Source organism: Periplaneta americana, chromosome 11 (assembly GCF_040183065.1).
Source record: "Periplaneta americana isolate PAMFEO1 chromosome 11, P.americana_PAMFEO1_priV1, whole genome shotgun sequence".
Taxonomy (NCBI): Eukaryota; Metazoa; Arthropoda; class Insecta; order Blattodea; family Blattidae; genus Periplaneta; species Periplaneta americana.
Genome location: NC_091127.1, coordinates 151,263,253 through 151,285,097, shown reverse-complemented (window position 1 = coordinate 151,285,097; position 21,845 = coordinate 151,263,253). Strand labels below are relative to the sequence as shown.

The 21,845-nt window shown below is 35.7% G+C and overlaps 1 protein-coding gene across 11 annotated transcripts in view; it reads right to left on the bottom strand.

The window, feature by feature from the left end:
* The window catches only part of EndoA (SH3 domain containing GRB2 like, endophilin-A), a 392,332-nt gene that overhangs the window by 226,128 nt on the left and 144,359 nt on the right, over nucleotides 1–21,845 (bottom strand). For all 11 annotated transcript variants that reach the window (XM_069840236.1, XM_069840239.1, XM_069840238.1 and 8 more), the window contains exon 2: nucleotides 14,273–14,404. In XM_069840236.1, the coding sequence (XP_069696337.1) occupies nucleotides 14,273–14,317 (45 nt within the window). In that variant the 5' untranslated portion in view covers nucleotides 14,318–14,404. The remainder of the gene's footprint in view (nucleotides 1–14,272; nucleotides 14,405–21,845) is intronic.

Below are 21,845 nucleotides of genomic sequence, written 5' to 3'. Positions count from 1 at the left end.
TCTCAGTAACTGTTTCACGTTGCTTACCTACTGCTACAGTAGACTACAGTATGGAGGAATCTAAAAGGCGGAACATAACATTTAACGATTTACAGCTCGAACTTATTGATCTTCAATGTGACCTAAAGGCTAAAGATCGTTTGAATAATACTACTTAGCCTGGTTGAATTTGACAAGACTAAACATTAGCAATAATATCCACGACTACACAGGCTGGCTGTGAAAATGATTGCTATGTTTGGCTCAACATTTATATTTGTGAGCAACGGTTTTCTATAATCAACTTTAATAAAGGCAGACATCGAACATCTGTAACTGATGTTTCATTATGATCATTAGGCTACTGTTCCTTTCAGCTGCCAACAGCATAAAACCCCGTTTTGAAGTATTGATAGATAAAAATATAACAAAATGATATTGTACATTTAAGTTCTCTTCCCTTTATCTATTGAATCAGTGCTGGCCATCCCTGAATATAGCTCGACCAAGCGGCATATACTACTTCTTTCGTCTGTCTCTTTCCTTTCCGCTGTAAAGCGCTCAGGCTCTCCTGAGTTCTAAAGCGCGCGCTTGCTCCTATGGGCATCAATTGACATGACTACAATAGACCGATATGTACTGCCTATAAAATTTTGGCAGTTTATATTGTTTACACCCTGTATAGTGTAGATCTATACATACACATATCGAGGAATATGAATTCGCAGTTTGATACAAAATATGTAAAAGAGTTTACTAATAAACTAAGCAAGCAACGAAAAGTTCAGGATCAGTTTAGCCAGCCTCTGCATACAAAATATATTCCGTTTCCTGTGTCATATACAGAGTGGTCCATTTACTTTGCGACTTGGAATATTTTCCTTATGAGTTAATGTTTTGAAATGCCACTTTTAACAATATTCCCAAAGCTCTGGATTAACGGTTAGCATGTCTGACCGTGGAATGAGCGGCTGTGGGTTCAAATCCCGGTTGGGACAAGTACAAGTTACTTGGTTAAGGTTTTATGCCCGATTTTCCGTCAAACCATTAATATAAAATGCTGGGTAAATTTCGGCGTCGGACCCTGGACTCATTTCGCTGCCATTACTGCCTTGATTTCACTCAAACGCTAGATACCCACAGCAGTTGATAAAGCGTCACATAAGAAACAATATTCAAACGCTTAAGGGGAGAAGATGGTATTTTTTTTTAACTTTTTTCCTATTTGGTGTAAAATATTAATTTTTTGCATGTAGAGAGCTCATATCCTTAGAATCTCAACCAAAAATGAATATTTTGAAAAAAAATATTTGGGGAGCCCAGATTTGAAAAAAAAAAACCAAATGTAGGATTTTACTAAAACCAATATATCTAAACCATTTTTAAAGGTAGATTGATCCGGTTTTTTGCAATGTAATTGCAAAAGCATGCTCTACAAACTGTCTGTAACAGAATTTTGATATTTGTCCCTACGTTTGTAAAATAAACAATTAAAATTTAATAACAATTTTCTGAATTCCTTTCTTGCAAACAAACGGACGTAGTTTTAAAATGAAATCAAATAACAAAATTCTGTTACAGAGAAAAGTTTCCTAATAATGTAAAGAATGTGTGCTCTAAATTTCATGCATGTATCTTTAATAGTTCAGAAATTATACCAATTTTTGTCTGGCAATGTAGCAAAAAATGAAGTTACCGTAAACCGATAAAAGGGGGGCGAGTGATTTAAAAATCCATAGTGCAGGAAGTTTAAAAATGGCGTCTCAACATCCGATAATGGCACAAATACCCACGAAATGTTATGCACTGCATTCCACACATATCAAAGGATATTTTAAAGAAAAAATTTTTTTTTTTTTGAAAATTCAATTTACCGGAAACAATAATAAAAGGTGGCGAGTGATTTAAAAATCCATAATGCAGGAAGTTTAAAAATGGCGTCTCAACGTCTGATAAGGGCACAAATACCCACAAAATATTATGGTATGCATTGCACACATATCACAGAGTATTTTAAAGAAAAAAAAAAATTCTTTTTTTTTTAATTTACTCATTTTTCACCAAAAAATGCCATCCTCTCCCCTTAAAGGGAGACAAAAATCAATGTGTTATAGATACTTGGTTGACCTGATGAATATTATTTACAACAAAATTAGGTTTTTTTTTTAGACAGAACATACATGCACTCCAATTAAATATATTTTAATATACCTACCGCAGTATCTATTGTTTTAATTTTCTGAACCAAACACTTTCAATGATATTAGTGGCGTTGTATACATCACAGAGCACAATTACAATATTACGGTACAGGTGAATTTTATTAAATTTATGTTGCGCAGACAGCTTGATAACTGATACTAAAATAATGAAACATGAAAGGAATAATAAGTAACTTGATTAGGCCTACTGCAAATAAACATGATTGCTAGGTTCATGTTCAATGTAATGCAAATGCAAAATAAAAATTGATTCAGCCAGCCATAATGAAGGCAGCAACTGAAGCGTGCAGTTTTATCGTTGCATGAAGTTATTATGGTCGTGGATTCGAGCCCTGGCTAGGATATGGATGCTTGTCCCTTACTTACTTAATGGCTTTTAAGGAACCCGAAGGTTCATTGCCGCCCTCACATAAACCCGCCATTGGTCCCTATCCTGAGCAAGATTAATCCAGTCTCTATCATCATATCCCACCTCCCTCAAATCCATTTTATATTATCCTCCCATCTACGTCTCGGTCTCCCCAAAGGTCTTTTTCCCTCCGGCCTCCCAACTAAAACTCTATATGCAATTCTGGATTCGCCCATACGTGCTACATGCCCTGCCCATCTCAAACGTCTGGATTTAATGTTCCTAATTATGTCAGTTAAAGAATATAATGCGTGCAGCTCTCCTGTAACTTCATCCCTCTTAGCCCCAAATATTTTCCTAAGAACCTTATTCTCAAACACCCTTAATCTCTGTTCCTCTCTAAAAGTGAGAGTCCAAGTTTCACAGCCATACAGAACAACCGGTAATATAACTGTTTTATAAATTCTAACTTTCAGATTTTTTGACAGCAGACTAAATGACAAAAGCTTCTCAACCGAGTAATAACAGGAATTTCCCATATTTATTCTGTGTTTAATTTCCTCCCGAGTGTCATTTATATTTGTTACTGTTGCTCCAAAATATTTTAATTTTTCCACCTCTTCGAAGAATACATCTCCAATTTTTATAGTTCCATTTCGTACAATATTCCGGACATAATCATATATTTAGTCTTTTCGGGATTTACTTCCAAACCTATCTCTTTACATGCTTCAAGTAAAATTCCCGTATTTTCCTTAATCGTTTGTGGAATTTCTTCTAACATATTCACGTCATCCGCACAGACAAGAAGCTGATGTAAGCCGTTCAATTCCAAACGCTCTCTGTTATCCTGGACTTTCCTTTCTAAATGCTTGTCCCTATCTTTTTTTTTTAATTGGTTATTTTACAACACTTTATCAGCTGCTATGGTTATCTAGCGTTTCAGTGAAATAAAGGTCATATTTATTAATTAATTTTCCATAGTTTTCTGTCCAAGGGTACGTCTTTCACTGCATTCTCCACTCTTTCCTATTTTATGCCTTCCTCTTTGATATCTTCTTCTGCCCCGAACTCTTCTCCCGTTCACCATTCCTTCCAGTGCATCCTTCAGCAGGCAGTTTCTTCTCAGTCAGTGACCCAACCAATTTTTTTTTCTCTTCGTGATAACGCAGGCTTCAAGACTTCGGACCCAATAGAGCAGTTCAGGGGAAATCCGCATAACGGCGTACTGAGTATAGTGGTAAAGCGTACAGTGGGTGGGGATACTGTAGAATGAATGACAACAAATACGCAAAGGAAAATGCTCTGAATTTGAAGGTTCTGACGAATAATTTGGTTTCCATACAAACTGTGTCTGAAACTATTACACGGTTAGAAAAATCAGAGCAAGAGATGCCGAAAGCCCTAAAATTAATTGAGGAAATGACACAGAGAATTTATGAGACACCAAGTACACCGGTTACTGAACGTGTAAAACAGAAGTGGAAATCAATTTTATGTAAAAATAACGGATATGGAACATTGTGTAATATAAACAGCAAATTAGTGGACATAGTCACCCTAGAATAAAGGACTGTCTCTTAGAGACTGCAATGATGTTAGGTTTTTTTCGTTTTGCTCCCCTCACGTCATGCGTAGCTTTTCACAGTACAAACTGTGTTTGGGAGATAACCGAAAAAGATTTATGTTTGAGACACTGAAAATGTATCTTGTAGTACATTGCAATTCGGTACTGTAACTGCACTTCCTAAAGACGACCAATAGGATAAATGAAGAAATTAAAGTTGCTACATGTTTATTTCGAACATTAATACTGTTTATAATTTAACACAAATGCTTATAAAAGACAGGAGAATAAATGCTTTTCACATTCTTTTGACACTGTCATTGAGTAATGTGTATTTACTTTCAGTATGTACATATGTGTGTGTTTCCCCATACTACCGTACTCTATTCTAAATAGCAACGTTGTTACCTCAACACATCTCCACCTTTCACTACCTGAGCGAGTCAACAGCCTATAGTACATGCACAGTAAACTTATTGTATCGGGTCCAAAGTCTCGAAGCCTACAGTGATAAGTACCAGCATCATTCTTTTTTCACCCACTCTTTCCAACACAGCTTTATTTCTTTCTGTCTGCCCATTTCACACGCATGCCAGCGAAAACGAGTCCAGGGTCTAAAGTCAAATGTTACTCAGCATTTGCTCTTAATGGGTTGAGGGAAATTCCTGCGAAAAAAAAAAACTCAACTAGGTAACTTGCTCCAACCAGGATATGAACCCAGACCCGCTCGTTTCACAGTAAGACATGCTAGCCATTATTCCACAGCGGTGGAATACCATGTCTTGTTCTTTGTTGTCTTAGGTACTGACTTCATGTCAGGGAGATCTTCGTGTGCAGGACTCTTAAGTCAGATCGGAGGAAAAAAAAATGTCACCTTTCTGGTACCTTAACTTACTACTTTGTACTCGTATAATATGTTAAAGACGCATTTATAGGTAAGAACATAGACTAAAAATTATGAACCGAGACTGTAACGAGCGACTAGGCGTAACACTCTATATGACAGCAACATGACCATTTATAGTGTTCTACCCCAGGGCAGGTCTTTCACTGCAAGCCCAGCATTTTAAAGTCTTATTTTCTGCCTTCCTCTTTGTTTCCTCATATAATCCATATATCTTAATGTCGTCTAAAATTTAATATCTTCTTCTGCCCCGAACTCTTCTCCCGTTCACCATTCCTTCCAGTGCATCCTTCAGCAGGCAGTTTCTTCTCAACCAGTAAACCAACCAATTTATTTTCCTTTTTATGATCAATTTCAGCATCATTATTTCTTCAACCACTCTTTCCAACACAGCTTCGTTTCTTATTCTGTCTGTCCACTTCACACGCTCCATCCTTCTCCATATTCACATTTCAAATGCTTCTATAAGCCTATAGCAATAAGAAGAAAGACCCTTCTGTTATTATCTTACTTCCATTGAGTAAACGATCAAATACATTTAAATTTTCATGTAGGTCTATATTTTATTACAAGAATTTTTTTTCACATTTTATTTGGAAGAGAGTCATTTTTCGTGCGAATTCTTCATAAAATCTGTTTTTGCTCAAAATTTCGTGATTATGAAGAAATTTCGTGGATTTATATAAATTTCGCGACAATTCGGGGATATATTTCACTTAATGTTGGACTCTGATTAAGGGATTTGCATTTCCCACGCATAAAATTGAGTTTTTAACACATCTCGCGTACCTATATCGTTAATACCATAAAATTACAGCCCTAGTTATTGAAAACTAGCTGGGAACACCCGGCATTGCCCGGGTTTTCATTTTTACTCCTATTTTTAATTAAACTGGTTGTTAGACGTTTCGGAAATCTCGGAAACTGGACTATTGACAATCTCTTTCATAAAGATGAATCTTTACATAGCGTCACTTACATGAAATAATTAACGTCTACCAGGATTAACTCAATTTAAAACAGTTGTAGATCAGGCACCGAGAAGAAAACATTGCATTATGAGCCTTGCGTTTAACTGTTTTTTTTTTAACTTAATTATATATATGCATATATTTCTATTTTTGTTTATTTATTTAATCTGGTGTAGTTAAGGCCACTAGACCATCTCTTCTACATTACGAGAAATAAAATAAAATAAAATTATAGAAAAAATCGAACTATAAACAAAGTAAAATCAACGAAAATATAAACAGTCTATAGTCACACGAACTTTAAATGAGTTAGTATTGTCTTGAAGTTCAGCAAAATAAAAACACACTCCTTGGTCCCTATATGCCCACGTAGCGTTGACCCAATGTTCTACAGATCTCACATTTCATCTCTGGTGGTCAATGACTGTTAAATTTCAAGTGTCTTATATTATTCGTGAGCGTTAGAGTATTAAAAAGCATTACAACCTTTCTGCCATCTCTTTTCCTCCCCACCGCAAATGTGACGTTACACAGAGGCAGAGATAAGATAAACACGACAACATAAAACGTGAGCATTTTAGAATGGCATAACATTCATAATGAGAATGCGTGCATATCTTAATTGTATGACACTACTGTCCCTTAAAAGACCCGTGGCCGTCGAGAATGTGCATGTTTCACTCAATTTAATATTGGGTACGGGCATGCCGAAGATACATTGCTGCTCGCGGCCGAGGTTTACGTCGCGGTAGAGATCGATGTCGCGATATAAATCGATGACGGATGAACATATCGGAGAGATTTTTCCTTTCAGTGTTCTGTTCTGTCTCTCAACGGCTGTGGTATCTGATAATTTAATTTTTTTGTATAGGGCCATCTGTCGCATGATTACAATGTATTATTTAACTACAGTATGTACGCAAACAATAGCGAAGACAGTGATTTCATGTGCTTATGCACAACGTGGTGGCAACTTTCAAACAGTTCAAACCGCCAGTCGAGTGTTCACCCTATAAATTAATCAAGGAAGACCGGGACAATATCATTACTCATTTAAAGAGACAGATTAATGTAACGATGTGAACTAATTACAAAACGTACCTGTTGCACCTAATTTTGTTGCTCCATATAGTTGGAGTATTAAACACTAAATTTATTAGTGCGTCTTTCATAGTTTTCAGAAACAAAATGAAACTGTACTAACACAAATCTCAGTAGTGAAACAAAGAGATTATTACAGATCGCTAGAGCTCAGAAATTGATTAAATATCATCTTTTTTTTTTCTGAGACATCACAGACAACGCAGAATGCAAAACAAACTGGTTTCACTTCAATACGAACCAATATAGCCTTTTTTGCATTTTTATGAGCTTTTATTGTCATGTTTTTAGAAAATGTTCTACTTTTTGTTGCACTTTTGTCCTTTTCTGCTTTTTAGTGGAGTTTTTTTTACGTTGTGGTCGTAGTCTATATTCGAGAACCTACTGCAGATTTCTTGTGTAATTCGATTGCATCATGCAGGAATTTTCCTTATTGTTACATCAGCCTTGACTACTGAATCACGTGTATTAGTGCTTCCCTCCATTCAATGCAGCAGAACAAATACTGCAGCCGCAGTGCCAGCAGTCAGCATATTGTATCACACAAGTGAAGACTTACAAATGCCGAAAGTAAAACAAGACAGACAAAGTTTTTTTTGCGAAAGTCGAGTTTGGTGACAATGTATTTCACACAGATGGAAGTATACTATTTTGTTTGTATTTTACTATTAAAATCATGGTCAGTTTTATAAATTTTAGTGTCATGTCTTCATAAATTTAAGATCATTTTTCTGTGAATTTTAGGTCATCGACTTCCGAGCCCTACAGATCACACACCACGCAGAGCCTGTCCTGACAGTACAGTGATGGACGCAGTAGAGTGAAAGGAGATGCCACGCCATAAACCAATCAGAAGCAAGCTGCAACGATGTCTTCCTATCTAGCGATGAAAACAAAGTTTTCTTGAAATCGCGTTAGACCTTCATGTAAACCGCAAGGGTGAATTTTATTATTGTCGCCAGCATCTTCGACGTATGTTGCTTCATTTAAACCTGTATTTTTGTCTTACAAGGAGGTGACATCTGGGTATCTACCGCGATGTAAACTTCGAATGCAAGCAGCACTGTATCTTTGGCATGTCCGTACACTTACATTCCAAATTAACACTTCATATCTGTTGAGTGGACTCAATAACTCATCTTTCAAAGAAACGAAAAACTGAATACTCATCCATAGTGGACTCATGAGTCAACGTTGTCAGCGGTGGGAAGTCATGACAGACATCTGTTTGACATCGCGACTGAGGAGCTGGATTATGTCCGCCCTGATATTGCGTGCTGTTATACTTTTTCATTAGTAAAGAAGTAACTGTGAACTAATTTTCCCATTTCTCTTAGCACATTTTCCGTCGAAAGAAAGCTCAAGCTAGAAAACTCATGTTGTACATTTACTACATTACAGTGATTGAGTGAGAAGACTTCAGGCAAGATCACCATCAATTTTAACTAAGTTCGATAGCAAAATGGGCCCGTATGAGTGACCGTGGGTTAGTCCTACCTTCCGCATATACTGACCGTCAGTTTCGCGTACAAGTTTCGGTGATATCAGATGAAGAAAGTGAACCGGATAGTTTGTAATGCTCGCGACCACTCAACAGTGAGCGACAGACGCCTAGAGCGAGATCCAATGTCTCAGTAGAGTTGAATTTTCAATCTGGTGACAAATTTCTGTGGTATTTCCGAAGCTGTAAATATATACCTATAGAAGTTTAATTCATATTATCTCTGCCTCCCAACCAAAAGGTTCGAAGTTCAGAGAGACGTCTGTCAGCCACCTTTGATAAAAAGTAGGCTATACAAACATAATGTTCAACGTTGCGCTACTGCAACCAACAGAAGTGCTCTGTAGAAAGTGAATATATAGCAATAAGAAGAAAGGCCCTTCTGTTATTATCTTACTTCCATTGAGTAAAGTCTCCAAAAACAGGAAGAAAAAACATGCAGTGAAGATGTCAGTTTGTAACAGAATGAGCGAAAGTGAAAAGTACCATCGGTGGTGCTCTTAACTACATAGTACACAAACACAGTAGTTGCAAATAACACTGTCACTTTCATTGTCAGATCCATTCTTATTATTACATAACCGCGCAACAAATTCCTGGAATTATGCAACTACATGGTAAACATATTACGCTACCAAGCCCCAAGTTTCCACATGTTGTTTACTAGTGGAAATGTACTTTAAACGCATCTAACCAGAAATCAATGTGACGCGTGAAAATTTTTTCAATATATTGATCATATTGTTGCAGTGCCGAAGGATCTCCAATCGCCGCCTTCGACTTACCAAACAAGTGGGTATTCGACACGCATGGAAATGTCGTGTTTGTAAGAATCAAAGAAATATCCTCATTCGAATTTATTGCGTTCGTTTCTGAGTCAAATGTCAAAATTTACTGGGGACTGATTGTACCTGAAGTATGGAAAATTTTATGAGCCTTACATCAATCGGATGAGGTAGCATGCTGCTCTTTCATTTATAATTCTAAGTACTCGACCTTGCGAAGGAGAAACATTTTCCTCGTGATGGCATTTACAAACAGCATTCTCAAACCTGTACTCACTGAATCAATCAAAGCAGTATTTTTATGTTATTACGCATTTATATGCTGAAATCATAATATTTTCATTCCATTCAATTCATTCATTCATTATATTAGGACATTAGATTACACCATTGAAACTGATGAACTTAGGAGTCTAAGTTCATCAGTTTCAATGGGACCAGGTACCTAACACTGTTGATCAAGCTAAGTTAAAAGGCATAACTTTTATATTCCTTATAGAAGTTTTCGTAACCTTAGCAAAAATGCCATGAAACGATTTTTTTTATATTCTGTCTCGGGTACCAGTGGCTGCTACAGTCTCATAGGGTAAGTACAGATTTTTCAGCGAAGTGGGACACCTGGGCGCGAGAAAGAGTAAATCTACGCATCAACATTGAACACTCAACTTTACATCCCTTTCCGAAGAAACGTAACCAAAACCCCGTTGGATTTGAACCTACAAACCTTGAATTCAACGAAAATAACTAGATTCAGGATGAAACTTCTTCATATATTGCATAATGATATTATTGTGAATAGTGCGTATATCAATCAAACTCCTGTATCTCCTCATGAGTAGCATAGGGCATTCACAAAGTGCCTCCATCGGACCCTATTTGTAGCAAACTTCTTCACTTCGCTCCATGTTTTCCCCTCCCTAGCAATTTCCTGTAAAACTGTTCTCTTCCATGTATTTTTTGACCTTCCTCTTGTTCTACTACCCTGGGGGTTCCAATCCAAAGCCATTCTTTCTACTGCTCCATCTTCTTTCCTGATTATGTGCCCTATCCAATTCCACTTTCGTCTTTTGATTTGTATTGTGATTTCTTTCTGATTTGTTATCTTCCATAGTTCTGAGTTTGTGATTATATCTGGCCATCTAATTTTTAAAATTCTTCGTAAACATCTATTAACAAATGTATGCAGTTTATTTTGTATAATTTTACTTGTTTTCCATGTTTCTCAGCCATATAATAAGACTGATTTCACATTACTGTTAAAGACTTTAATTTTTGTAGAGCTTATAAGATTTCCACATTGGGTACAGCTGGACAAATGCACTATTTGCATTTTTTATTCGGTTCTTTACATCCTCAAAGGCTCCACCATCCTTGTCAATTATGCTGCCCAAATATTTAAATTCTTGAACAGTATAAATGTTATTATTATTATTTATTATAACTTTATCTGTCTTTTTACTATTTAATCTCTTAATTTCTTTAGTTTTCTTTACGTTTATTTTCATATGAGCCCCTTTTATTACTTCTAATAAAGTATTAACTTTATTCTGCATATCACCAAAACTATGAGAGAGCAAACAGATATCATCAGCGAAATCCAAATCTTCTACGGTATCATTTAATGCCCATCTTATACCTCTTCTAACATTGCCAACAGACCTTTCCATAATATCATTCTAGATCCAGGATGAAACTTCTTCATATATTGCATAATGATATTATAGTGAATTGTGCGTATATAGTGTAATGTAAATTGCTTATTCCAATTCATTTACTTTTCATTTAGTGCGAAACTATTCTGCTTCACAAAAATTTGTAGAAAAAAGAAACCGTACGTCTGAATAAAAGCTATAGGCCTACATATTGTACTACTGCATTAAGTTTACAAACTCATTATACTTCGTTCCATAATGTCTGGCAGAGAAGTAAACATTGCCGGCAGAAATAGAGAAGGATAATTGCTACTGAATCGATGGCAGAGCTCTCATTCCACGCTCATCTTCAAATTGGGCGGTCTGAAGCGTTCTACCCTCGCCCAACTTCAAGACAAGCGTGGAATGAGAGCTCTACCATTGGTTCAATAACAATTATCCTTCTCTCCTCCTCTGCCGGGAATATTTACATAGCCTGTCAGACATTATGGAACGAAGTATAGATACAAACATAGTCTTTTTAACGTTTGAAAGTCTCCTAAAATGTATAGGGGTCTTTTTTTTATCAATTCGAATACGCTCTTTATTGCCATGACAATACGAGTTTCTTCTGTTGTAAAAGAGATATTGAAGTATTATTAAAATCAGTGTTTCTTTGTGCTACCATGCAAAAAGACTAACGCAAAAGCAGCTTCCTAAGAAATTTGTGGTGAGAAATCTACCGGTCTGACGCACAGTCTCGTCAGAGGCATGCTCCTGACGTCAATGATGGGCCTAGGTGAATTCTATTGACAGAATAACATTTATCAAGAACACTGGAACTGCTACAATACTTTTGTTTGTTGCAATTAACTGTTCTCGGTCACTTGCGAGAGCTTGAATTTCTGCGTAAACGGCACTTAAATAATTTTGATGAAATCCATACAATATTACAAGAACCTTTTTGTCTTCAACTTCACTGCGTTCACGTCTAAAAACTTTCGGATTAATCTAGTAAACGGTTGAAATGACACCGGATGAATGTAATGACGAGAAATAAATCGTTCTCTCATGTACAACAAAATTACAACATATAGCTCAAACAAAGAAATGGAATGCTACAGAAACGATGATTTAATGAAGGTGGACCAGATTTCACGACTAAGTAATAAGTTATACGATTTTCGGGAACATTACGATTTCCGTCATAAGCACTTGTGAACCAAACAAAAAGTTCATCACTCTCAAAACTGGCAACGCTTTAGAGTGAATACACTTTTTACTTTAAACTTAAATAATGTAACTTCGTTTCACTGATGAAGTACGACTAATGTAGGTATTCTATCCCAGGTGTATCATGTGGAAATCGAGAGAAAATGAAACAGGAATAATGAACACTATTTTAAACATTAGTAAGCACAATAAGACACAAAAACAAAATCACAACCAGCACTCAAACGAAACACAATCTGTTTTAAACTGTGAACGAAACTGTACCGAATTTTCTTCGCAGCAGTAAGTCAGATCGTTTCACAGTCTTTTTTTTTTTTTTGTTCCAGAGGTCAAAGCAGTCTACGTTGCTAACTATAACGTAGTGTTCTGTGTATAATAAAAGCTGAAATTGTCTATTTTTCAAACAGTAGTTTGAAAATGTTGTTGTAATACTGCTATGACTTTAAAAAATGCGACATTTATAACAATGTTTAAAAACTTCTTGGCTACAAATTTTACTACACCACTAAATTACCGAAAAAAAGTACAAAAATACTCTACAAAGCATTGTTATTTAATTACACGATATTAAATTATAAATGAGCGATCCTCTAATAATTCATTCCAACAGAGGTTATGTCTCTACTACAGCATAAGCGGCTCACGCGATAGCTCTTTTTTCTTTTTCTTCTTCGAAAAATTAGCTCATGCTAAATGCAAAGAAAAAAATTACAGTCTTAATGTGTAAACCTAGTTTGTGGAGCTACGAACTGCAATAATTAATAGGGTCGGTATTCAAAATAAACTTACATAATTACTTTATATTTTCGTAAAGTGAGCAAGGCATGTTTCAGAGATTAGCTTCAAGGCCTTACATTGTATGTGGAAATGTTGGAAAAATAGAAGGATAAAGTTTGGCACAATAAACAAAATCAAAAGCGAATATTAGCCACTTACGACTACATGTTTCAATACAATGTTCTCAGTAAATTTCGGAAAACACTTCTACTTGGTCCGACTTAATATACTCCCACGTGAAAAAAAAATATATATATATTATTTTTATTATTATTATTATTATTATTATTATTATTATCTCTTCTTCTTCTTCTGCCTGACAAGTGTTAGGCCACAAGGCCTGTTACGGTCTCTCATAAAATTTTCACGCCATCTCTTAGCAGGACGACCCACAGATCTTTGGCCATGTGGTACATAATTATAAATTGTTTTTGGGAGTCTACTATTACTCATTCTTTCCAAATGAATTTATTATTATTATTATTATCTCTTCTTCTTCTTCTGCCTGACAAGTGTTAGGCCACAAGGCCTGTTACGGTCTCTCATAAAATTTTCACGCCATCTCTTAGCAGGGCGACTCACAGATCTTTGGCCATGTGGTACATAATCATAAATTGTTTTTGGGAGTCTACTATTACTCATTCTTTCCAAATGAATGTATTATTATTATTATTATTATTATTATTATTATTATTATTATTATTATTACCGTCTCTGTAATAATGATGTTTACTACCACCACTACTGTTTACTACAAATCAGAAACATTCATTGTATTTACAAAATATGGCTACTTCGAGACTTTCAGTACTGCAAATTTATGAGACAATCGCTACTCTATTACGTAGTACAAAATTTCAATGGTCTCCGCTAGGAGCACTGATTTACAGTTGCCATTATTTATCGAATGTTATACTAAGTTATTTTTTAATTCATTTAGCCAACGGTAATTTCGCTTTAAATTCACGATAAAAATCAATTTATTATTACTCGTTAATCCTGAATTATGTAGTGGATTCAGAACCACGTAAGGACTTCCTGTACATTGACTCTGCAAAAATATATTACTCTACAAATTATATCATTATCATACAAGTCATAGATTTTATAATTTCAATAATCGTCACAACCACATCGGGTACCACAATTGTTAGGGAAAATCTCGAACGAACAACTAAAACATTCGCTGTGCGTTGTCGTCAAATGTGTAAAAAATTACGAGTCCTTTGAAGATTATCTGAAATTTACTTACCTGGTTCGCTTTGTTGATCTGTTTCTTGAGGCCTGCGAACGCCATGGTGCTGGATCCTGTGTTTGTCACCGAGTAATTCACACACGAAGGTCACACGAGGATATTACAACAGGAGACGACGAGATATCTCGCCTGAAATAAAGGAAAAACAAATAATTAATATAATAAATGTATTACATTTTGAGTTTAACACTTTTATAATTTAGGCCTGCATATAATGGTGTTTAAAATACACAGTAAAATTTCAGGATTGGATTCCACACATGTAGAGGATCAAAAAATGTTATACAAACATGGGTCCGAAAACTGATAATTATTTATATATCAGACAATTATTTTATGTTAATTCGTTACTAGCGTTAGTTTAGTTTCACAATGATGCACCAAGGATCAGTATCGTCTGTCATGCTGCAAGCTTTTGCTCGTCGTCTCATTGAGGTACACGCTCAAAAAATGCATGGTGTTTGACAACCCCGCACAATTCTTGCATGAAGTGTTGCTTCAGTTAAGTATAGCAATGACTTCAAATATCTCCACACAAATAATTCTAACGGGTGACAACGAGCACCATCGTGAAGCACAATGAGAAATAATAATAATAATAATAATAATAATAATAATAATAATAATGTTTTATTTTCGCTGGCAGAGTTAAGGCCTTAAGGCTTCTCTTCCGCTCAATCAGCCTTAATCAATACAATACATATTTAAATTACAAATATTTACACTACACTTAAAAGGTTCTCCAGCAATATTCTTCAGTTTTAACGACTAGTAGACTACACATTTATTTAAATTTAGATAAACTTGTAAGGTAAAGTAGTAACTTAATTTATGAGCTAATTTAATTCAATCAGTTATAATTAATGTAATATTTGAGATAGCTAGTAAAATGATGAAAATTAATTTAATATAAGCTTACTAGGACTATGTTACAGGGAGAAAAAAATATATATATAAATCTAAAATATATTTATATAATGAGAATATTAATGTAATTGCCATTAGAGGTTTTGTAAATCTATTTAGAGAAATTAAAGATAATAAGAATAGACAGATGTTAGTTTCATTATAAGTAACAACTATTAATTAGCAATTAATCTGTTAAGTAAGAATTTATGTAATTTTGATCTAAATGAAGTTATTGTCCAACAACCCCTTACATCACTCGGAAGCGAGTTCCAATTTCTAGCAACTGAAACTGTATAGGATGAAGAAAATAAAGATGTCTTGTGGTAGGGTATAATGAGTAAATTGTTATGATGAGATCTTGTACTTAGCTGATGATATGCGGACAAATTTTGAAAACGAGAAGCCAAATAGATTGGGGTAGCGGTGCGCAGAATTTGAAATAAGAGAACAAGAGAATGCAGGGCTCGTCGATCGCTTAGCCTTAGCCAAGACAGAGTTTGGAAAGACGGGGAAACATGAAAGGCATTCAAGAGATTTCCGGCGAATAATTACTGATCGTAAAAGATCATCCAAATAATATGCGGCATCCACGCACATTCCAATTGCAACAGAATGAGTAATTAAGACACCTTCATAATCATTAACAACAATAAGTACAACTTTGGGTGTATCCTGCTTTTGTTTACATTTCTTTTTTATCTTAGGGCGTACAGATAAGTCTTATTATTACAATCAGTGCATATAGAGCATAAAGAAGAGTATTACCTTGTAACTCATAAATAAATGTATTAGGCACCACTCCACCTCATACCACTATTTCACATTAGTCACCGATTAGAGAGTTTTTCTAGTGGTTACTTTACGACGCTGTATCAACATCTTAGGTTATTTAGCGTCTGAATGAAGTGAAGGTGATAATGCCGGTGAAATGAGTCCGGGGTCCAGCACCGATAGTTACTCAGCATTTGCTCGTATTGGGTTGAGAGAAAACCGAGCAAAAAGCATCAACCTGGTAACTTCTCCCGGCCGGGGTTCGAACCCGGACCACCTGGTTTCGCGGTCAGACGCGCAAGCCGTTACTCTACAGATGTGGACGTTCTGAAAGTTGAGTACAGATCTCGTATTTTATCTCTGCCTCTGTGCAACGTCACAGTTGGGGTGGGGAATTGAGGAGATGGGAGGAAAGTTGCAATCAGCGTATTCCGAATCTCACCGGTCCGGTGGCATCAATGACGTCACGTTGCAGCGAAATAAGGAACAAAACTGCTGGAAGGATTGATGGCTGTTCTGGCCTTCTATGCCCAAGGTTGCGGGTTCGATCCAGGGCCAGGTCGATGGCATTTAAGTGTGCTTAAATGTGACAGGCTCATGTCAGTAGATTTACTGGCATGTAAAAGAACTCCTGCGGGACAAAATTCCGGCACATCCGGCGACGCTGATATAACCTCTGCAGTTGCGAGCGTCGTTAAACGAAACAACATTTTTAACATTGATTGCTGTCATGGCGACTGTACAAGTTGTTGTCTGTGCTACGCTAGCAAAATTTTGCGAAATTTTCGTACTCCCATCTCGTTCAAAGAAAAGATAGCATAAACAATTTATTTCTTGAACCGGTAGTAATAACGGGTCCGTTGACATGTTCGCCCACAAGCCATTAACATACTGTTTTTACGTTGTGCTCATTACAAACAATACAGCAGAACACACCGCCATGACACAACAGTGCACGATGTTATTCGTCTGCTAATTCCCGCCCTATACAACAACCAATCAGATCCACTGATGGCGGCTGATGGAGACTGCCACCACCTCCGCAAGTTGATGACACCGGTGGAGCATCAATGACGTCATCGGTGGAATTCGGAACACCGTGATGCCATCGGATTGCTCACCGGTGAGATTCGGAATACGCTCAATGTTTTTCAATACGCTGACGCCCACGTGTAAGATAAGCCATTTGAAATTTAACTACCACTGATCGTCAGAGATATTATCAGAGATCTGTACTAGCAGTATTCCCACTAATTTACGAATGATCTATGCATATTTGGTTCGAAAAAATCTTAGAATTGGGGAATGCTCTCCAATTCTATTATTATCATTATTATTATTATTATTATTATTATTATTATTATTATTATTGTAGCATTATATGTAGGCCTATAGGCGCCTGAGGATGCGAAGTGATGCATATCAATTATATGCCAGGACGGAATCTATTGCGCACGACATGCAAATTGATTTAGCATAGTTACATTACACAGTGGTAATCTATTCTCCAACAGCTGCGCTAAACGGTTTATCCACCACATACAGGTGAACATCTCGACGTCAGAACAAGTTCATTTCGTCTTTCCGTTACAAAGGATATGTTTGTTTCAAGAATCATTTTGTGCAATAATTAAAAGAAATAAATCTAAATGTTTCTTTAAAATATTTCTTCATACAGTAATTACGTACTTCATAGTGGAGAATCTAACTCAGAATTTGAGATGATACTTAGATTCATTGCGACCTTTCTCTGGGTATTCCTGATTCTCACTGCTCCTAATACAGTACTTTTGAGCATAAAGCATAACAGTCGGGTTGCATCAGAACTCAACAGCAGTCCTACAAGAATCTAAGTGCTGATGAAGCCTGCCCTAGTACCAATCAAAGACAATTACCCCTTAACAGAGATTTTCTTGCGCCTGCCGCATAGTACAGGGACATCATTTTATTTTTACTTCAATTTTTATTGTACCTGAGTTTTTGAATGTACTTCACTCTCACCCCTCCTACTAGTAAACTTCCAATCGTCCTCCACATAGAACCAAGGCCGCGTCTGCAGTCTGCAATCGTTTAATATGTTACTTAATTTAAGTTGCATCCAAATAATTAAAATGCGATCATTTTGGTCCAGAGACACTCATTTGGTGCAATGATAATTCCTTTAACATGTTTCTTAATTTTTATTACATGCAACCAAAGCTTAATGAAGATTGACATCATTTAGATTTAATGTGTATATCTTATTTTACTTGTTATAGGTTTCCATTGAATTATGGTAATAACTTAATTTTAACCCTTGTTTTCTACGTATTCAGTAAATGGCGCTTGGTCCATTATGGTTCTGAACCCCTTAAATAACTTACATTATATTATATAATATTACATATTATATTACATTATATTATATTATATTATATTATATTATATTATATTATATTATATTATATTATATTATATTACATTATATTATATTATATTATATTATATCAGAAGTTACTGTAATAACATTATAGCATTATGTCCATCTAGAGAAACTACACTTTCCAATGGTGAAATAATAATTAATTATACAAATCGATTAATTTAGCTTCCGATATTACTTCATACAAACATAGAAACATTCTCTGTAGGCTATCTTTCATAGCTTTCGATTGTTGCTATCCAAGGCCCCTTATAGACGAAGTCATTTGTTTTTTAATTCATTACATGGCCTTAGATGGCAGTTATTTTAATTTTAAAACTCATTTATCTCATTAAATATCAGTCCTATCAACATTTTTCAGGGAATAAATATTATTATTATTTATTATTATTATTATTATTATTTTATTATTATTATTTTTAATTATTTTTAAAGAAACATTTGTTATGTAACATTTTTCACAAAAATCAATAATAAGCGAGATATTTCGATTTAATGCAGGCCCCCTTATAACCCCCCTTTTAAATAATGTATTTTGAATGCCATATAGCCTAAAATCTAAGTTACAACGAACTTAATTTATATTCCAATTTTCATCGAAATCCGTTCAGCCATTATCGCGTGAAAAGGTAACAAAGATACAGACAGACATACAAACAAAAATTTCAAAAAAGCGATTTTCGGTTTCAGGGTGGTTAATTATATATGTTAGGACCAATTATTTTGGAAAATCGAAAATTACCAGAAAAATGTCGGCTACAGATTTATTATTAGTATAGATAAATTACTATAATACAGAGTGATTCGCGAGAATTTACCGTCACTTATGGAGCTTATTTACGAAGACATTCTGAACAAAAAATGTCAATTAGGCATGTGTCCTAATCTCAATATTTTCAGAGTTACACTAATTTGAAGTTGTTAGTAAAATACAGTACCGAGTTAGTGAGTATAGTACGTTCCAGATATATGTTCGCGTTTTTCAGTGACGAAAGAGCTTTCAATATTGAATATTTTCGTACAGGTACTGTCGTCCGTTTGCCTACGTCGCATCCCGGTTTCCCCCACCAGCTTCTGCTCGCCTCTCTGTAAAGGCTAGTGGCTGGGTTGCCATAGCTTTTTTCTGAAAACATTAATTTCTGTTAGGAATTGGACGTCTACGCAATATTATACAACTGTTTAAAATAACTTCAATAAAAGAGCCTCGTAAAGTAATTAACTGTCATTTGATTTCCTCCCTTTCTACGACCCTGCGACGTAACTACTTGGATAGACAGTATAGCATGTCTGAGTAATTTTATCTTTTTGGATCGGGCAGAAGTGAGGATTGAATTTACAGTACGTAAGGTACTCTTTTATAGAGTAGGTACAGAATTATTTCAACATGAGTTACTAGTACGAAGGACGAAGCTGGTAATTGGAATTAGGTACAATAGTCTATAGTGCGATAATATGCACAAAAGAAGTGAAGCCTGTATCGGAATGAACGGCCACCATCTTCAAAAATGTGTTTAAATATCCATATTATAATTATTTTTCAATTTAACTTAATTCCCTAAATTATACGCTAATGTGCTATAGACAGTAAAATATACACTGCATAATGAATACGTCCGAATGGATACCTCAGTTCGTGAGTGAAAACAGTTATTGTTAATGCAGTACTGTACTTTGATTAAACAAAAGTCTGATGAAAATTATCAAACTCAAAATCGCAAATATTTTCTAGTTTACGTAAATGGATGAACTACTTTTCTTCTTTCCTATACCTAGTAAAGTGATTTGTTTGTATTTTACGCCAGTATCATCGAACTCCAGTCGTGGAAGGGGATAGCAAACGGTGTTTCCTGTTCTCAACCGTTAATCCAAAGGTATAGCCAGGTTAATATTAGGAATGTTAGTAAAAATAAAATGATGTCCTTGTAGGATGCATATCGATGGCTAAGAAGTGATACCTCATATCTAAAAAAAAATGGTCATTTAGTTTAACTACATTATCATATTATTAGTATTATTATTATTATTATTATTATTATTATTATTATTATTATTACAATTATTATTGTGTTCACAAAACAGGACAGTTAACTAATATATTGTCCTCGAGTAGAAGATATTGCAAAGCAGAAACATATATAAAAAATCTACTTTGAGAAAAAAAAATGTTAATACATTTTTTATTCGCTTGAACTTTTACAGATACGAGTTATCACGTCTTAGCCATCGATATATTGCTTCTAAAAGAGCCGTCTCTATTCATAACTATGTCTCTGGCCTTTCTTTCTGTTATATTTTCAGATTAAACAGAGCCATTGTGGCCGATCTTCTAAGCACTACACAGCATTTAAAAACAAAAAAAGCTATATGGGCTACAATGCATACATAATAAAGCTATGACAGAACTAATTTAAATTGTTTATTCAGTCTGTTTAAGTAGATATGAGCAATGTGAATAGTGATTGGAAATATTCTAAACCAGTGGAGGCCAACACGTGCTCTTTGTGCAAGAGTACTCTTCGCTGCATACGAGCAGTAGGCTTGCAATATCGATGTTGCTCTTTTTTGCTCGTGAGTTCACAAAGTGCTTCGTAAGAGCAGCTGAGTTGGTCACCACTGCTCTAAACGGAAGTGGCCGTGGTTTATCTTCTAAACACTATCTCCAACTACGCTCGAATGGCTATAGAGATTACGAAATTACCAAATTAGGTTTCAAGCTATCCCATAGTTCGGCAGGTGTCAACGGAGTTGTACGACGTCGTCATCTGTTCACCAATTATGAGAATTTTATAGATGTGATGTGAAGGTCAAAATGAGACTAAAATCCTGTGTGATAATTTTTTCTGGGCGTGTCCTATTGCAAAATTATAGTTCACACAAAGCAATGAGAAACAATGCGAACTGTTTGAATTACTGAGTAATTTTAAGGCTTTATACAAGGTGCTTACGTCAGCTATCAAGAAATTATTTGCTTCAGTGATCAATCTCCAAATGAACGGATACATCGTATTGAACTAGTTGGTCAACAGAAATTGAATTCCCCGGACTAAGGAGTCGCCCAAGTTGCTTGTCTATGCCAATGATATTTCAGACGTCGCGCTAATTCTCTAGTCCTCCGTCCTGGTGGCCCGGTTTCGATTCCCGGTGTGGTTGTGATTAGATTTGTGAAGCACGAAGCAGACGTTGCATAGAGTTTTTCTCGGGTATACTCCTCTCTCCCTTTTCCATTCCACTTCTCCTCAGTCAATCTATCATCTGCAATAGTAAAAAATAGGCTGGGATGTCTTGGAGATGTACGGGTTTCCGGTGCTAATACAGGAGGGTTAGGTGCCAGGGCCTCAGGTCTTATCAACTACTCGGCTGAGGATGGAACCTGGCTGTCATGCCTGAGGCAGAATCGTACATCTGCCAACATCAGATTCACAAATACCATCCAGACTACCTGTCGGACTTGAACAATCATAGTGTATA